Source organism: Macrobrachium nipponense, chromosome 22, assembly GCF_015104395.2.
Source record: "Macrobrachium nipponense isolate FS-2020 chromosome 22, ASM1510439v2, whole genome shotgun sequence".
Classification (NCBI taxonomy): Eukaryota; Metazoa; Arthropoda; class Malacostraca; order Decapoda; family Palaemonidae; genus Macrobrachium; species Macrobrachium nipponense.
Genome location: NC_087213.1, coordinates 38,630,403 through 38,649,720, shown reverse-complemented (window position 1 = coordinate 38,649,720; position 19,318 = coordinate 38,630,403). Strand labels below are relative to the sequence as shown.

The window sequence follows — 19,318 nt, the reverse complement described above, 5'->3', positions numbered from 1 at the left end:
TATCATTTCTCCCATCCTGCAGTCTTCTGTCTTCTAATGCAAGACATCACCAACTATCACCAAATATCACTGAACAAAACATTCCTACAGAGGTTGTCAAACTGAGACTCGATGATTCTTCCCAATCTCATTTGCAAGCTTAATCATTATACTATATCATATATATATATATAATATATATATATATATATATATATATATGTATATATATATATATATATAATATATATATATATATTATATATATATATATATATATAATATATATATATATGCTTAAAAGATCCCAGTAGATGCACGTGACTTCATTAAATAAGCGAATACCACAAGAAAATAATAGGCAAAAATCCAAGCGATTTCGTCTTTACTATGACAATGTCTTATCATTTTCTTGTGGTATTTGCTTATATATAATATATATATATATATATAAATATATCTATACTATCTATATAATATACATATACATATATTCTATATATATATATATATATATATATATATATATATAATAACTGAAATGCGTTGAGCAATTTAAACCAAACTTGGTATAGATATGACTTGCTATCTCGAAAAGAATACTGCAAGGTAAAACATCACTAACACCAAAGGGCACCAAAGGGGATGGAGGTCAGAAGGGCTTCCCAGAAATGGGCTTGTTCTGCCCATATACTTAGTAACTAAATAAACTCTGCAGGTTTATCATACCTCATTTTGATATAAATATGACTATCTGAAAAAGAATACTTTCTGGGTAAGACATCACTGTCACTTAAAGGGGTGGGTATGGAAGGGGTGACATGTAAAAATAAACGAAAGCAACAGATATTAGTGTTTATTCCATAGTTTCCATGGCACCGAGATGAATAGAGACACTGCCAATGCCCTCTAAGTCCAAGTTCAGCCCCAATAGCAATGGGTGTCAAAAATGTTGGATAATGTACATGAAGCAACTATCTTAACAGGAAAGGGAGAGAGTGAGCATTTACAGAACTGCGCTGGGTTGGTCAAGAAGTATACATATATATATATATATATATATATATATATATATATATATATATATATATATATATATATATATATATATATATAATTATTTAGCTTTCAGCTGAGATTGTACATTTTGTTCAAGACTATTACAAAGCTACCTCCAGAAAAAGCTAATGTCTGGGTGAGAAAGTAAACGAGCGAGATAAAAATTTTTTTATATCTAATACATTCATAATATAATATATATATATATATATATATATATATATATATATATATATATATATACGTACATACAAACACTATTAAGAGTTATAGAGAGAGGAGAGAGAAAAGTATTTTGAGCACTAATGGCCAGCCACCTACCGAAAATCACCTTCATTTGAAGTAAGACCAACATATGAATAAGAGGGGAAATTTTCTCCGACGAACAAATTCTCCAGATCCTTCGTCTAGTCAAATCTCTGAAGAGAGGGAACTGCCAAAGGTCTCTGTGATGCTTCCATTCAAACCCATCCTCGCGCCCTTCCTTGACCCGGGAAATAGTGCTCTGTGACATGATGGCTTCGATGCAGACACACTAACGTAACTGCGTACTTCCACAGCCCGTTACTTCTCGGTGAATGGCACATGATCCGAACCGCGAGAACATGGTACTATCGTTCAAACTGTGACTGCCTCTCCCACCATCACGCCCCTTACCTCATTCCTTTCAAACTATGAAGGGACTATTCAAATAGAAACTGTTGGAGGTTCGTGCCATTAGACCACTCACGTCGGGATGTGAGATGAGAAAGAAAGAATGAGTAAACACGGAATGCTTTAGTCCACTTGGTAAACGTGGATTTCGATAGCTTATGGTCTCCTGGATAGTAGTTTCACCAAGTAACAATATCTGCACCAGAATAGAGTCGCTAAAATTGCTTATAATAATAAAAAGAACAGAAAAGACATTAAAGCCAGTTTTGAAATTATACAGAGATTCGCAAAGATTAAAATAAAATATTGCAATGAAGACGTTACCTCTTTCTGCGCTACGATTAATCTACCGAAACTAGAAAGACAGGTTCTTCTAAATCATCAAAAATTAATTATCTCCTTGGGCTTCTGAGAGATGAGCAAGACTTTTATTTAGACAAGTTTTATCATCTTTACTAACTTAGTACCGCGATTTATCTTGGTAATTATTGGCTTGGCGGTATAAATGCTTCATTGACATACGCACACTTGTGATTTGTAGCATCCGCGCCTCACCAGCAAGAAGGCCCAGGTTCGAATTCTGGGCGAACTATTTTCTTTACTCATTTTAATACCGAAAGGATGATAACAATTGGGCCACCTTTTCTAGGGGAAGAAGGTCGAGTGGTGGAGCACCGGATATCATTCCTGACTGTGATTTGATTCCCTCTGGTCTGCCACCCGCCAACTGATCCAGATGTGAATGGATACCATCAGTAGCTAGAACAGAAAGGGCAGAAGACTTGCAACCTCATACCCTCAGACTTGCTCTACACACACACACACACACACACACACACACACACACACACACACACATATATATATATATATATATATATATATATATATATATATATATATATATATATATATATATATATATATATATATCGGGAACCAGGTTGCAAGCAGGATTTCCGAAAACCTTGAAGAAAGACACACGGGTTCCCAAAAAGCGCAGCAACCAAGCAGAAGCTAACGGGCATGATTATTAGTCTTTTGATTGGGGAAAATAATGTTTGAAGTCACCATATCACTTTCTAACTGCATCTTACAATAAATAACATTGTGCTCGGCATGTAGAGTCAACTGAACCATCTCCTGAATTCAGTGTGTTGACCTTCATATATACTCGCATATACCGCACACACACACACACACACACACAAAAGTCTTGCTTATCTCTCAGACGCCAAAGGAGATCATTTATTTATTGCAGCAAGCTGCAACGTTTCGAGACGCAAAAGTCCCATTTTCGAGCTGTTAAAAGATAAAACGAAAGTTAAAATTACAAACTCGGAATAAGAATTAAAAGTTATAAAGCTATACAAATAATATAAAAGATGAGTACAAAAATTAGGAAGAATGATTACCAAAAGGTGCGGAAGGCACAGACTGACAATTTGGGCCGGGTTCATCTTCAACTTCAACTCACGAGATACAGAGGTGTTGAGGAAGACTGGGTGTTTCACTGTGGAACGAGTTTTTTTTTAATGAAGAGTTATTCTAAGATAGTTAAATATTGTTCGTTAGGAGACTGGCCTATAATTTTAAAATAGTTGTAATTTATGTCATATTTGCATTTCTTTGTATGTTCACGTATACATGAAAATTCAGGATTAGTTAATTTGACAACTGACCTATCTCTCCAGAGTTCAAGGTGAAGATGAACCCGGCCCGAATTGTCACTCGGTCTCTGCCTTCGGCACTTTTTGTTCTTATCGCGAGTTTGTATTCTTAACTTTTGTTTTATCTATTTATAGCTCGAAAATGAGGTTTTACGTCTCGAACGTTGCACTAAGAATTAAAGTAACCAGAAAGGGAATAAAGGATTATCCTTCATCTCTGACCTACTGATGTTATTCATTGAAGAACAGCCTTTCAATCCCCATATTTACCATACCATATATAATATTATATAATTATATACTATTATATATATAATATATATATATAATATTATATATTATTATATTATTATATATATATATAAATATATATAATAATATATATAATAATATATTTAATTAAAATTAGTACCTGCAAAGTGAAGAATATTTCCTTTATATGTGTATTATATATATATATATATTATATATATATATATATATATATATATATATATATATATATTTATATATATATATATATATATATTTTATATATATATACATACACACACACACACACACACACACACACACACACACACACACACACATATAGATAATACTATATTAATATATATAATATATATAGTATAATATTATATATAATATTATATGTTAATTATATTAATATAAATATTATTGTATATATAACATACATTATATTATAAACTGTATAGTACAGTAAAATGTAATATATATATATACCATAGTTAAATATATAACATGTTATTATATTAATGTATGTATATATATGTAGAATTGTATTTGTTATCTGTAATATGTAATATTATATATTATATATTGTCTAATAAAAGGAATCCATAAAAATGCCAAAATATAGAAATTAAGAACTATATTTCAGAGACTGCTGTCTTTCTCATCAGGTAGGTAAAGCAGTATTTATACCAAGAGATCCAGCCACAGGTAAGCTGTTTGACTAGGTCACCCCCCCCCCCCCCCAACTGATAATTTCTCTTTGATCTTCTTAATCGTTTGTTGAAGGAAGATTTTATCTATGATATCTGTATCCCAGGCCCCCCTTGAGATGTTCATTACCTGTCTTTGTTTAATCAAGGCTGATTCTATCATCTGGCTTTTGTACCAACATTTGCTGCTTTAAATTATACATGACAAATTTCAGTTTAATGTGTGGTTATGGTCAATTACATGGTTGAAAATATCTGAGCTCTGTTGACCATACCTAACTGACCGTTTATGTTGTATTAATCTCTGGGGAAGTGATTTTCCTGTAAAACCGATGTAAGGGATATTATATACCCCATGTCCTTGGGGGACTGTCTTTTGTTGGATTTTAATCAGGGATTTGGCTAGGGTATTTTACCTTTACCTACCCAAATCTGTGATTAACGTCTAACAAAAGACAATCCCTAAGGACACAGGAGTATACAAAATACCTTGTCTGGGCTGTGACCATTCTTATATCGGTTTTACAGGAAAATCACTTCCCCAGAGATTAATGCAACATAAATGATCAGTTAGGTTTGGTCAACAAAGCTCAGCTATTTTTAACCATGTAAATGAACATAACCACAGAATAAACTGGAATTTGTTTTATATACTTTATAGCAGCAAATGTCAGTACAAAAGCCAGATGATAGAATCAGCCTTGATTAAACAAAGACAGGTAATGAAATCTCAAAGGGGGTCTGGGATTCAGATATCATAGATAAAATCTTCCTTCAACCAATGCTTAAGGAGATCAAAGAGAAATTATCAGGGAAGGGGTGGTGTGACCTAGTCAAATGTCTTACCTGTGGATGGATCTCTTGGTATAAATATCGCCTTTTCTGCAACTTATCTCATTCATTACCTACCTGAAGAGAGAGACAGCAGTCTCAGAAATATATATATATATTATATATATATATATATATATATATATATATATATAATAAGTATATATTATACTATATATATATAACTTTATATATATACTACATATTAATATAATCATATATTAATATATATATAGTAATATTATATATATATATATTATATATTATAATTATATAATATATATATATATTATATATGATATATATATATATTTATATATATATATATATATATAGTATATATATCTATACATATAATATATATATATATATGTATATATATATAACATTATACATATATATATATATATATACAATATAATAATATATATATATATATATATATATATTATACGTATAATATATATATATATATATATTATATATATATATATATAAATATATATATATTATATATATATATATGTGTGTGTGTGTGTGTGTGTGTGTGTATGTGTGTGCTTAATAGTATGTATATTATACAATGTGTAAAGTAATCTCTTAAAACAAAACAAAAAAATGGGTGCCTTGCTCAGGACGTTTAATCAGTTATATTCCAAAGTAAAAAAAAAATAAGAAAATAAACGAAATAAGAATATATGCTGAAAAGCTCCTAAATGATATATTATTTAAGGGAGAACTGGAGACAAGGTAATTTTCTTGTGCGTACTTGGTGTTGATTGCGAAATAGTGTAGTGTAGTGACTGGTTACACGAAGATATAATACCTTTTCACTTTTGTAATTTCCTACACTAATTTTCTACACTACAAACTGTTTGGTATATTTGTAGAAGGGTTAATTATTTTGAGTTTCTAAAAGCTAGTACGACCAGATCGACTGTGAATGGTCCGCCTTACTTCAAGTGAATACATCTTGTAAGCTGTGGACTGTCATAGTGTTCGGAAGTGTTCGTTATATTATCACAACCATATGCAGTAGGGCAGTTTGACAAGAAATGACTGAAAGAAAAAACAGGGGGAAAAGTGGAGCGCAACTGTAATAAATTTCAGCGCGCAATCGTAACACCTCTTAATCCTTAAATGCGCAGTTTCTTGGCTTCACCTTGGAATGTTTCTTCCTTGGTGAAGCCTTGAAACGGGCAAGAGGGATCTCGAACTTCGGGAAACGTTTCCCTAAGTCTCGAATCTAAATTTCTCTCTTAGGTCATTTTCTAATTCCTTATTTTATTTCGAAATCTTCCTATTTTTATCATCCTACTTTCTTCTTGCTGTCCAAACCCTGTCAGTAACATTTCTTTTATTCAAATTTTTTAATTTTATTTATTTATATATTTATTAATTTTTCACTAGTAAATAGCGTGGATATTTCCACATTCGTTACATCATGCAGGTTTGATGAATGGGAAATGGGATTTTCATTCAAAGCTATGTGTAAGAGCATAGGATGACGTCAGCCGTCCCGAAGATGGTTTGGACCTTTTTGGCGGAACTGTTCCTGGAGGTTGGGTCATCGGAATCCAGGGGATACAATCTTTGGGAACAGGACTCTCGGCTTATGACCGGAAGCCCGTCATTACAGATGCAGGGGGATGATTCCATGATTTTATGGTCTCAGTCCTAACAGGCGGGTTTAGCTTACACCTGTGCCTCTGTATCTGTTTTGATGCGATCCTACGGGTAGGGTATGGAGTGGATCATCTGGGAAGTATGCTCTCACTGTGCCGATAGTGGAGAATGTAAATATCCTTTCCAACGTATGATATTTTCCTAATATTCTCAAGCAGGTGAAACAAACGAACACACAAAACAGTTAAACAAACAAACTAAAACCTACCTATAGATATTTCGGCTAATGACTCCCCCTCCCCTGGATTTGCAGACTCCCCACCGGCACTGTTGACGACTTTAGCGACTTTCAAGTAATGACACTCGGTTGACGACCAGGGAACTAAAAAGGGCTTTTCCTCCAGTTCCAGTATTTACGCACTGGAACCATCTATTCATTCATCCCCAGGATGCCAGAGGATTAAAAAATCTGGCAGTGCAAATTAAAATTGTAGTCTTGTATTGTACGGGCATTGCAATTGATATGAATTATGAAAAATTGTTCACTCATTTTAAACCTTTCGGAGAGATTAAAAGGATGAAGCTGAAACTCTCAAAAGACAAAAAAGATTTTGAAGCATATATAACTTTTCAGGATCATTCCAAAGCTATGATTGCCCTTTCCAATATCAAAAGTGGCAACATTTGCGGATTTTCTGGCCGTGCAAAATTGCATAATATTCAAAACGTTTTGGATTCTGAATTTGACTATATTCCAAAGTGCTCTGACTTGTGTGATGCCCAGAAAATTGCTCCCAGGGTATTACCTGAGCCAAATTGGTATGTTGCCTCATATAAGGAAGGGTGCAACATCATTAAGGGATACGAATACCTTGAGAAGAAAGTTAGTACCACTCCTCAAGGAAATTTGAAGCGTTATGGATATAATGTATTAATTAAGGCTGGGAATGAATCCCAAGCAGTATTATTGAGAAATTTTAAACCTTCTGATTCAGATAGCATTGGGAAGGTTTATCCTCACAGCACCTTCAACCAGTCAAAAGGATTAATATATTGTAGAGATTTATAAGAGTTTTCTGATGAGGACATACTGAAGAGATGTCCCTTCTGTTTTTAAAGTTAAAAAGCTACCAGGAGATAACAATGCCATCTTGTTGATATTTACCACACCCTATCTTCCAAACTATATAAAAGTCAGACACTTGAGCATTGCGGTCAAGAAATTCCGCCCACGACCTATGCATTATTACAAGTGTTATGATTTTGGTCATGTCGTTGGGAAATGCACCAATGAAAAAAGATGCTTCATTTGCTCCAAATTCCAAAATGCTTCTGAATTCCATGATACCTCCAAAGATTGTGTTACCGAAAAATTTTGTTATCATTGTGAGGGAGCTCACTCTCCGAACTCAGGACAATGTCCTCTGTATAAATTAGAACAGACTATAATAGATACTGCTAATAATGACCATATCACCTATAAAGCTGCTAGAAAACATATTTTAGGTAATAATTCGACTTATGCGAAAGTAGCATCACAGAATCTGCATTCAACTGATAATACACAAGTTTCTCATTTCTCGTCTGGTGCAGAATCAAGGATTCCTGATAACAATTTCTTCATCAAGTCGATCAGAATCCAATTCTTGCATTGGCACAGGTATTCCCAAATCGTCACCTAAACGCCAACATATAAATAGAATAATTGGAAAAAAGAATGACACTACTACCCAAAATCATCAAGCTAAACAAGAAGAGCAGATTTCTGTACAGAACAGATTCAATATACTCGCCACTGATGACAGCACCAAAGAGATGGAAGAACTTTCTGAAGTGGAGATGGTGGAACTAGAAATCCCAAAAGCAAAGTCAGAAAGAAAAAAACGTGTACTTGAAAGTACAACTCCTCCCAAATAAAAAAAATCGAATAATGAGATATGCTTAACAAAACCAACAGAAGATACTCCTCAAGTATACATACCTGAAAGGGCTTCTACCCATGTACCAAACCCAATTGAAGCGGAAATGGTAACATTGCCTCAACTCCCAACCTCTGAATCTGAACTTAATGTATCAGACAATCATATCACCACCCATGTGATAAAGGCCGAAGTACACGCGAATGCACACGGTTCTCAAGAAGCGGAAGGAATCCTTACTAACAATGTACCTCTTGAAGAAATAAATCCCTCACCAGTTTTAGGCAAAACTAGTAAATCAATGATATCCCATAAAACAACCCACAAAATGTCCTGTGGTTGTAATGATTGTTTTTTAGACGAATTCAATGACCTTGAAAATATAAGTATACATAATATGAATAATCTAATAGACAATTTTACTAAGAACAAAAATAAAAACCAGTATGGTAAATTAGAAAGCCACAACGCAGGTTGTATGTGTGGTGACCATCTAATAAAGAAGCGTGCAACAGGAACCCTTCATCTTGAAAAATTTCTAGAAAAATTTAATCACAATCCAAAAGAAATTCAGGAAACGAATCGAAATCGAAGTAATCAACAGGGAGCCATAGCTAAAGAAGCAAAACCTAATTCAAAAAATAATGCTACTGCAGTTAAACAGAAACCCATTCCCGGCAAAATAAGCAGAAACAATACTCTACCTAGTGATATTCCATCTCCACTGCCTTAATGTACAATTCATACGTAATCCAATGGAATGTTAATGGTCTTAAAACCCGTTTACATCAAGGTGAAATTCAAAGACTATTAAAATATTATAATCCTATTGCAATATGCTTACAGCATACAAATGATACCGTTCAATCAATAAGAAATTACAATTTAGCATCTCATTCAGTTCCCTCTGCTAATACATTAGGAACTGCAATCTATATCATAACAGGGTAACTTACGATGCTATGTCCTTTAGAACCTCGGAATTTCAATTATCTGGAGTTAGATTACATTTAGATAATAACTCCTTTAATATTTATCATATGTACAATCAACCCTCTTGTAACTATGATTTGCAAAATCTACCTAAAGTATTCCCCAAAAGGCAAGAGAATTTCCTATTATTAGGAGACTTTAACTTCCACAATCCCATCTGGGATACCAATTATGTTGATGTTGACACAAATGGTTCAAAGGTCGAACAGATGATGAATGATCACAACCTCTGTATATTAAATGAGGCAGAGAGTAGCACTTACTATCAAAAACTCATGGCACCTATTCGTCAATAGATTTAACTCTCTTTTCCAATAATATTATTGATAGATTTGAATGGAATGTCCTAGATGACCTGTTTAACAGTGACTATTTTAGTATTTTGATTACCATATTAGGACATACAGCAACTTCTCCGATTCAACGGTATAATACAAATAAAGCTGAATGGGATAAGTTCAAGTTTTACACTAGGCAAGAGCTTCCCTTTGATTATTCCCAGGATCATGATAAAACAAATGACGACTTTGTGAATTTATCACACAAGGGGGTGATAAATCGATGCCTATGACTGGCACCCGATAGTTGAAACATTCGGTCCCATGGTGGTCAGACACATTAACCCAACTGATAAACGAAAAGCATGCAATTGGAGGAAAATTAGAAACCCTAAATAAAAGATTTAAATATTAGAGTACTGGTCCCCTAATGTTAGGGAATACAATAAACAAGTTGGTTGACATAGCCATAGAAATTAGTGTATTGAAACCGTATTTTAATAAGATTTCTGCTAAATTTAGGAAGGAAGTAATTAAAGGCAAGATAATTTCATGGCAAAAATACTTGTCAAGCATATCAGATAATACTTCAATGCAGAAGGTGTGGCAGAAATTTAGGAAGATTAACGGTTCTTACAGCAGACCAGCAAGACACGCATTAAGCATAATGGCTCATTAATACATGATACTCAGACAATCTCTAATATTATCGGCCGTAATATGAAAACATCAGCAGTATTGATCATTTAGATGCCCACTTTCGAGCCATTAAAAGAAGAGAAGAAGCAATACCATTGAATTTTGATACTGTAGAAGATATTTACTACAATAAAAAATTTACTGAAGAAGAGTTGGAATTTGCATTATCAAATTGTAGCTCAACAGCCCCTGGAAAAGATAATGTAAATTTTGATATGATAAAAAATTTAGCCCCTTTAGCCAAGGCCTATCTATTGGATTTCTATAATCGTCTATTTCCAAAGGCATGGAAACATGCAATAGTAATACCAATAGCTAAGGCAGGAAATGATCCTAGTAATCCAGATAATAACTGACCAATTTCACTAACCACTTGTGTTTGTAAATTACTGGAAAAATAGTTAATTATAGATTGAATTGGTGTTTTCGTCGTAATAATGTTTTATCGAATTCTCAATTTGGCTCACAATCGGAACGATACACCTTGGACTCTCTTTCACACCTAGAAAATTATGTACGTAGAGGTTTTGAACGAAAACAGAGGACATCTTCCCTATTTTTATCAGAAATTTTATAGATGGAAGAACATTTCAAACTCGTATCGACAATATTTACTCTGAATCTTTTAAGCTTGACTGTGGTGTACCCCAAGGCAGTGTTTTAAGTGGAACACTTTTTGCGTTGGCAATTAACGCTATAGTTGATCAAATGCCACAGGAAGTGCAAAGTAGTCTTTATGTGGACGACTTTGCAATTTACTACTCATCCAACAATCTTCGTCATTTGTAAAGAATTCTAAATAATGCCACTCGAAAAATACAAGCTTGGACTGCGTCTGTTGGTTTCAGACTTTCGACAGAAAAAACTCAAGCAATAATGTTTTATAGGAATAGTGGATGGAAACAGAATCAAGATATAAATCTTAGTTTGGGTGATGTACAAATCCATTTCCAGGATAAGGTAAAATTTTTGGGACTAGTTTTTGATACTCATTTGAATTGGAAAGCACGTGTATCTTACATCAAATCTAAATGTAATAGTGCTCTTAACTTAATGATGAAATTATCTCACACAATGTGGGGTGCAAGGAGATCAACTTTACTGATGATATATAGGCATTAGTTAGTCTTATCAAGAATAGATTATGGAAGCCCAATATATGGATCAGGATCTGAAGCAACTTTCAAGTCTTTAGATCCAATACATACTCGAGGCCTGACAATTTGTAGTGGAGCGTTTAGATCATCCCCAAATCTCTCGGTTATGTGAAATTGGAGACCCCCTTTGTCGTTGCATCGGGATTTTGTAACAATGCGGAGTGCTTTGAATATTCTGTCTACAAGTTCTCTCACAAAAAAGCTCTTTTTTCAGAGTGATATTTTTATAAATAATCATGAGCCACCATTCCCGATTAGAGCACATACACAGTTGCAGTCAACAAATATCAAAATGAATATCACCACATCTTCCCCCCACCCCCCCCCCCCTCCCCACCTTGGATCATGAAAAAAACAAGAACATGCTCTCATCTTTTTCATTTATCAAAGAAATTTAGCTATTCCCCGAGTCACCATCAACAAATTGCCATAGAACATATTCAAAGGAAAGGTCCTCACTACGACAATATACACTGATGGCTCTAAATCTTCAGTGGGTGTAGGAAGCGCTGCAGTGTCTTTGAACAAAACGAGCCAGTTATCATTGCCAAACGAGTCGTCAGTATTCACCCCCGAGCTATATGCCATTTTACTAGCCATCAATATGGTTAAAGCACATGAAGAAAGACTAAATTTAAAATTTATCATCTACTCGGATTCACGAAGTGCCATAGAAGCCCTAAAAGCTATTCACATGAGAACCTGTTGGTTTTAAAGATTAAAGAACTTTTAAACAATTTTTATCTTGAAGGGGTAGATATCGAATTATGTTGGGTCCCGGATCATGTAGGAGTTGCTGGAAATGAAAGAGCGGATACTGCTGCTAAAACAGCCGTCAACCTGCCTCAACGGGATATTAATCTCCCCGTTAGAGATTACATAACATTATTAAAAATTTACAATGGAAAAGTGGCAAAGATTGTGGAGCAACGTATCTCAGAATAATAAATTAAGACAATTAAAGTCAACTGTTTCTCCATGGAAGTAATCTAATCAATACGACAAAAAAAAAAACTGAGGTAATATTGACTCGATTAAGAATTAGCCATACGAGATTGACCAATGGGCTTTTAATGTGTACACCTCACGGCACTGTTCCCATGTGCAGTGAGTGTGATACTTTTTAATCTATTAAACATATATTTTCGGTTTGTTGGGTTTTTAAGCGAGAAAGAGAGATATGTTTTGGTCGGAAAACGTTTTCTGACATTTTAACTGAATCAAGTAGTTTTTCTCTTTTTAGAATATCAACTCTTTTAAAGAATACACGTTTAATTGATAGAATTTAAGTTTTTACCTAAGATTTTTAGTTTATTACTGATTCTTTTTAAATTACGTAGATTTAATATATAGTTAATTCTTTTTATCGCTTACATTTCATATATATAGTTATTCATCATTCATTTTTTCACTTAGATTTAGTATATTTGAAGATAAACAAATATATATATATATATATATATATATATATATATATATATATATAGATATATATATATATATATATTATCAGTTAAATTTGATATATCTTATAATTCTTTATATCCCGATTTTTTTCGGGCCAGCCCTGTGAGAGTCAAGTTTGACTCATTGGGCTGGTAAAACTCCTTTCTTTAATAATTAATAAAACCTATTCTTAATGCTGCATTGCCATTTTTATTTATTTCAAATATTTTATTTTATATTTTTATTTTTAGCTTTTTAATGCCGTGATTATATCTGTCGTGCAAATTATTATTTTTTTTAGCCTTGAAAATGTGACTATGTGCATGAAAGGTCGGCAATAAATTTGTAAGAATGGAGGTCTTCGTTTCCCTGTTCCTTGAGCATATATATATATATATATATATATATATATATATATATAATATATATATATATATATATATATTACTACATCAGAGAGAGAGAGAGAGAGATGAGATGTTATAGATGCTAAAGAAAGTGAGGGAAAAGGAAGATACTGAAGACATACAGATGCAAATCCAGGATTATTACCAATGAACCCTCCTGCCTGAGTGCTTAATCCATCTATACTGATGAGTTTTAGGTTTTCAGACATGCTAAGAGACATGACTGAAAACCTAAAAAGGGCAGACAGATTTAGACTGACACGATACATTCTGGGTGGGAGCACCTCTCAGCGGCCACCACTGACTGGTTTGAAGCCGACATTCAACCTTAACCATACATACCGCACTAATACATACATCATACATATATATATATCTGTATATATATTATATATATATATTATATATAATATAGTATATAGAACTACAAATTATATTTTCATATATGTTTAACCAAAGGGGAATTTTTTAGGCAATAAAAGAATAGCCGGCCGACGGGCACGAACCATCGACATCTTCAATTCCAAGCTGACAGTGAAGCCTTAGCCCACCCCCCCGCCACCGCAAGAGGATACAAGTTTGAGCCACCTCCCGCCTCAAATACCTGTCGCACTCATGTTATTTGTAGTTTTGAAGACTGCATCAAACCCCCTCGTTCTCGGTAGCGTTGTAGTGCTTATGCCCGCTCGATATATGTATATGAATCACGGTAATGTGATATGACTTTTATATATATATATATATATATATATATATATATATATATATATATATATATATATATATACATATATATATAATGTGTGTGTGAAGCGAAAAACAAATCAGATCACAATTTGCTACCATTTTTTAATGCGTTGGCAACTGCATCCAATGTTTACGAAAGCAACAAAACAATAAAAACAATTGGGTCCATGATTTCAACTATTATTCTATAATTGTAAAAGTATCGTCTTTATTTACTTTGATTGCCTTTTGTGTTGATTGGTTGCAGAATTATTCACTATTTCTATTGATTACTCAGAAAAAATTGCTATTTTAATAAGGTTCGACGGCTGCCTTAGTCATTTTTAAAAATATGACACCTGGGTACCAAAGAACAATATCAGTCGATTACGTTCGTCGAAATTCCAGTTAGAGACAAATACTGTATCAGAATCCTGGCTGTCAGTTACTCGGAGTTTTTTGTTAGATCGCAAGAGGTAAAGGCCGTTCAAGTAATATCTTTTTCTGGGACGCCATTCTCATTACGCACTAGGTTTATTGTTTGTATGGTGTTTTTACGTTGCATGGAACCAGGGGTTATTCAGAAACGGGACGCACTAGGTTTAAATAATGTTATGTCGAGAGAAATACAGTCAGGCAAATTTCAATCGACTTGTAAGATGAGGTTACTGGGTATTGATAACATACAGAGCTTATATTCAGTCATTAATTGGGAACGTCCAGTTCCAAAAGCATCTGTCATCAATATGCATTGCTCTAATGCATTGTCATAATTATAATTTCTTCTACGACTAAAAAAAATTATCACTGGGTGTAGTATGTACTACTAGAGTAAATTTGGTATAGTAAATTTGGTGTAATGAATGGTAGCGGAATAGTCACCAATATTATGTTACGTAATATTATAGAGTTAGTCGATATTTAATTTTGTTAATTGATATAACTATGAATAATGACTCAATGTCACATTTACATAATGGTAAATTTCTTTCAAACTTCATGTACAAATAAAATCTAAGGAATTTAAACACCAATGCTACAATAATTCCAAACTTTCTCATTTCAATTCGCCTCATGTTTATTTACTAAAATAGTACAGAGTATCAAAGCTAGGCCCTGACTGAACTAGTTCATTTACTCAAACCATACGGTTTTATCGGCTAAGCATTCCTCCTGTAACTATTGATAAAGTTTTAAAAGTATATCAAAGATTGCTTATCTCGGGATATGACATGGAGAATCTTTTGTTGAAGTTGTCGGATACAAATCTGGAAGATATTAACTCTCATTTTCCTTCTCCCTCTCATTTTCTTATGGACTAACTTTGTTTAGATATCCCATATTGAGAGAGAGAGAAATCATGAATTGCTTGTTAAAGAGAAAAGTACTTTCTCTTTTAACTCACAATTGTTTTATATTGAATATAAGCAGGATATCCATTCCTTCTCTGCAGAATCTTTTAATTGCTAATACTACTACAACATCTCAAGTGTCAGCGTTAAAGTAACTGATAAGATAGATTTAATGCATATCATTGTGATTGTTTTATGACCTCTCCGGGCACAAATGTTAACCAATTATGGTGCCTCCCAATGTTCCAAAAAATGTTTCATTCGGAATATATTGTGACAATTACGTATGTGATAACATTTCTAATGTAGGAATCTCCTTTTCCTCAGTACCATACAGACAAATATATAAATTTGTATTTATGTATGTGTATTACATTGCACTGATATCTACCAAAGACAAATATAGTAATACGTATAACGGTATATTGCGTTTCTAGTAAGCTTCAATTTAAGGAAGAACAGGACACCAGAAGACGTGTAACATTGCAGACCATATTACGTTAACGGTAATATATTTGCGTTTCTAAAGTAAGCTTTCAAATTAAGGCCAGAACAGACACCAAGAAGACGTGTAACATTGCAGACCGTATTACATTAAGCTATGCAAAGTTACCACGTCTTCTGGCTATCCTGTTCCACCTCATCATATATATAGATATATATATTATATTATAATATATATATATGATATAATATCTATATAGAGCGAGAGAGATAAGAGAGAGAGAGAGAGAGAGAGGGAGAGAGAGAAAGAGAGAGAGAGGAGAGAGATATATAATATATATATATATATATATATATATATATATATATATATATATATATAATCTAGGCGTACCCTAACAAAACTTGAAAGATATCGTAGGCCGGCCACCAGTGATCCAGAAGCTTCAGATGTCATATGATTACTTACCGATTTTGGAGTGACGGTTGTTCCTGTAACTGGAGTGTCCCCTAGACCCATCGCGTCCATTTCGTCTAGTGTTGGGTGCCCTGCTACCGTTGGGTGTCCTAGGCATCCTGCTAGGACTAAACGAGGTCCTCTGGGCATTGCTGCGGCTTCGCGGTAGCCTGTTTGTTGGCCTAGCTCGCATTTCGTCTACAGTACTGGGTCGGCCATTATTGTTAGGAGGAAATCCTCGCCTCATATCTGTTCCTTCCGACGTGTTGGGGCGTCGTTGGGGGCTCCTCCCGCGAAATGGAGATAATTCACGATCTCGCACTGGTGATGAATTCTGTCTGTAACTAAATGGGGATTCGCGAGAATCGTAAAATTCAGCTGTATGCATCGGCGAAGTAAAAAGATTATTCTTCAGCTCGATTCTCGTGACAGAATCATTTTCCCAGTCACCCCTACAAGTGTCACAAGATTCGCAAGAAGTGCAAGGCACCTGATGGTGGAGATCGACACGCCCTTCGTTAACTACCACCACTTCCAGACCTCCTATAGATCCCTTCCTAGGTCGAAGGGCTTCAGCCGAGGAGCTGCGACCCTTCTTGACCTTATAAACCCTGGAGGGTTCGAGATGGTAGTATCTCTCATCTTGTGAACAGCAAGGATCGGCGTCGGAACAACATCTTTCATCCTGAGAACAACAGTCTTCGTCTTGTGTCCCTCGTGAACCATGCAGTTTGTGATGGCCATTCTTATATGAATCACTCTGTTTTAATTCGGGAGTTATACGATAATCATCACTATAAGAACCACTGCGAGAGACGCGCAATTTTTCACGTGGTTCGGCTTGCCCCCCTCCTCTCCAACCCCAGCGCCCCATCACTGTCAAATCACCAAGCACTTAAAAATTATAAACAAGGGAGTGTACCAAGAGGCTCAAGTCCAGTAAGAAACGCGAGCGTAACAACAGTAATGCGTCCACTCAGGCAGTTGAAGGCCTTATGGAGTGTGTGTCAGTAGTCCGGCATAAGGTGTTCGTCATGCCATTGGTCTCTGCAAAGCTAATTCCCGCAAAGTTGGCCCACTGTTGCCCCGCCCACAACGTTCATACATTCATTTACACGTAAATACGGCTCCGTGGTCAGGTTTACTTCCTGAGTGAAGAGAAGCGGCAGTTTTTTTCAATCTTTCCTTACGTGCTCGGTTACTTATTGGGAGAATATTCCGTATGATCTTAAAAATATGGAAGGATGCTGTTTTGCTGTTTTTGTCACAATGATCTATTACTGCAGTTCAACATATATACCATCGGCGTGAAGCAAGTATGAAAGCCGAATGTCTGATGCAGGCATTTCTCTAAAATATGAACATTTATTCCATATTCTTTAACGTTAACCTTTCTCCCGTACGGTCGTACCTAAAATAAAAAGAAAGTCAAACAACAACAATGACCGGGTAGCTATTTTTCTTACAGTTATAGTAGTCGATGTTTTGAGTGCACCGTCTAACAGCGAAATGCTTCAAGCCATACAGTCACAGTAGCATTTCCAACGTCCCAAAATAGAATTACGAATTAACCGACGATGTGGTAGAAATTAAGCACGTACTCGGGGCAGGAGCGTTTCGTAAAATCTTGATACAATATAATGACTTACTCGTCAATTGCCATCCAATCATATAGTTAACAATAATCGAGTGATTCATGGTGTTGTAATGTTTTCTTATACACTATGCATTAGTACAAAATTCAATCAATAGACAGGCATTAATTAAAGCAGCATATCCTGAGCTCCAATCCACTCTTCTTGATTAACTTTAAATACGGCATAACTTCTCCAAGTGCTTACAAATTCAGTTTCATGTTTTTGTTTTTATCTGTTATTAAGAGGATGAATTAGCATTGGTAACCTAAGCCTACGCTACGCCATTGTACAGAAATAAGTTAGTATTACAAAAATAATGCATTAGGACTTTATCACGATTTCCTCAAGAAAGTTACCAATGATATTTGGAATCGTGAATGGAAAATAAATTCGTATTCCCTCTTTAAGGCCTGAATTAATGATTTCAGTAATAAATTTTTTTCTTAATTTTGCTGTAGCCTACTACTGTGTATTTATTATACTGCTATTTTCGTTGTGGAGTTATGTATATATAACAAATATATAGATATATATATATATATATATATATTATATATATGGTGTGTGTGTGTGTGTGTGTGTTGTGTGTAGTGTGTGTGTGTGTGTTAACTCAACAAAGAAAATAGAATTATGATAAATATACCGTAAAGCAAAATTAAGAAAATAAACATGTATTACGTAAAATCACTAATGCGTGTCTTAAAGAGTGAATACGAATTCATTTTCCATTTACGATTCCAAATATCCGTGAAACTTTCTTGAAGAAGTCGACATGGAGTCTTAATTCATATTTTCTTAAGACTAATTAATTTATATATATATATATATATATATATATATATATATATATATATATATATGTGTGTGTGTGTGTGTGTGTGTGTGTGTGTGTGTGTGTGTGTGTATGTGTGTGTGTGTGTGTGTGTGTAATGCCATATTATCATTGTTCTTATTATCCGCAAGACGACGATGGGGAAGGTAAATTTTAAAGGGTTACCTTAATCAATTGCGTGAAT

General features: G+C 34.3%; 1 protein-coding gene across 1 annotated transcript in view; it reads right to left on the bottom strand.

Moving 5' to 3' along the window:
* The window catches only part of LOC135198245 (uncharacterized), a 186,616-nt gene extending 168,881 nt beyond the window's left edge, over positions 1–17,735 (bottom strand). Inside the window, exon 1 of the mRNA XM_064225816.1 lies at positions 16,678–17,735. Within this exon, the coding sequence (XP_064081886.1) occupies positions 16,678–17,539 (862 nt within the window). The 5' untranslated portion in view covers positions 17,540–17,735. The remainder of the gene's footprint in view (positions 1–16,677) is intronic.
* Positions 17,736–19,318: the final 1,583 nt, after the last annotated feature.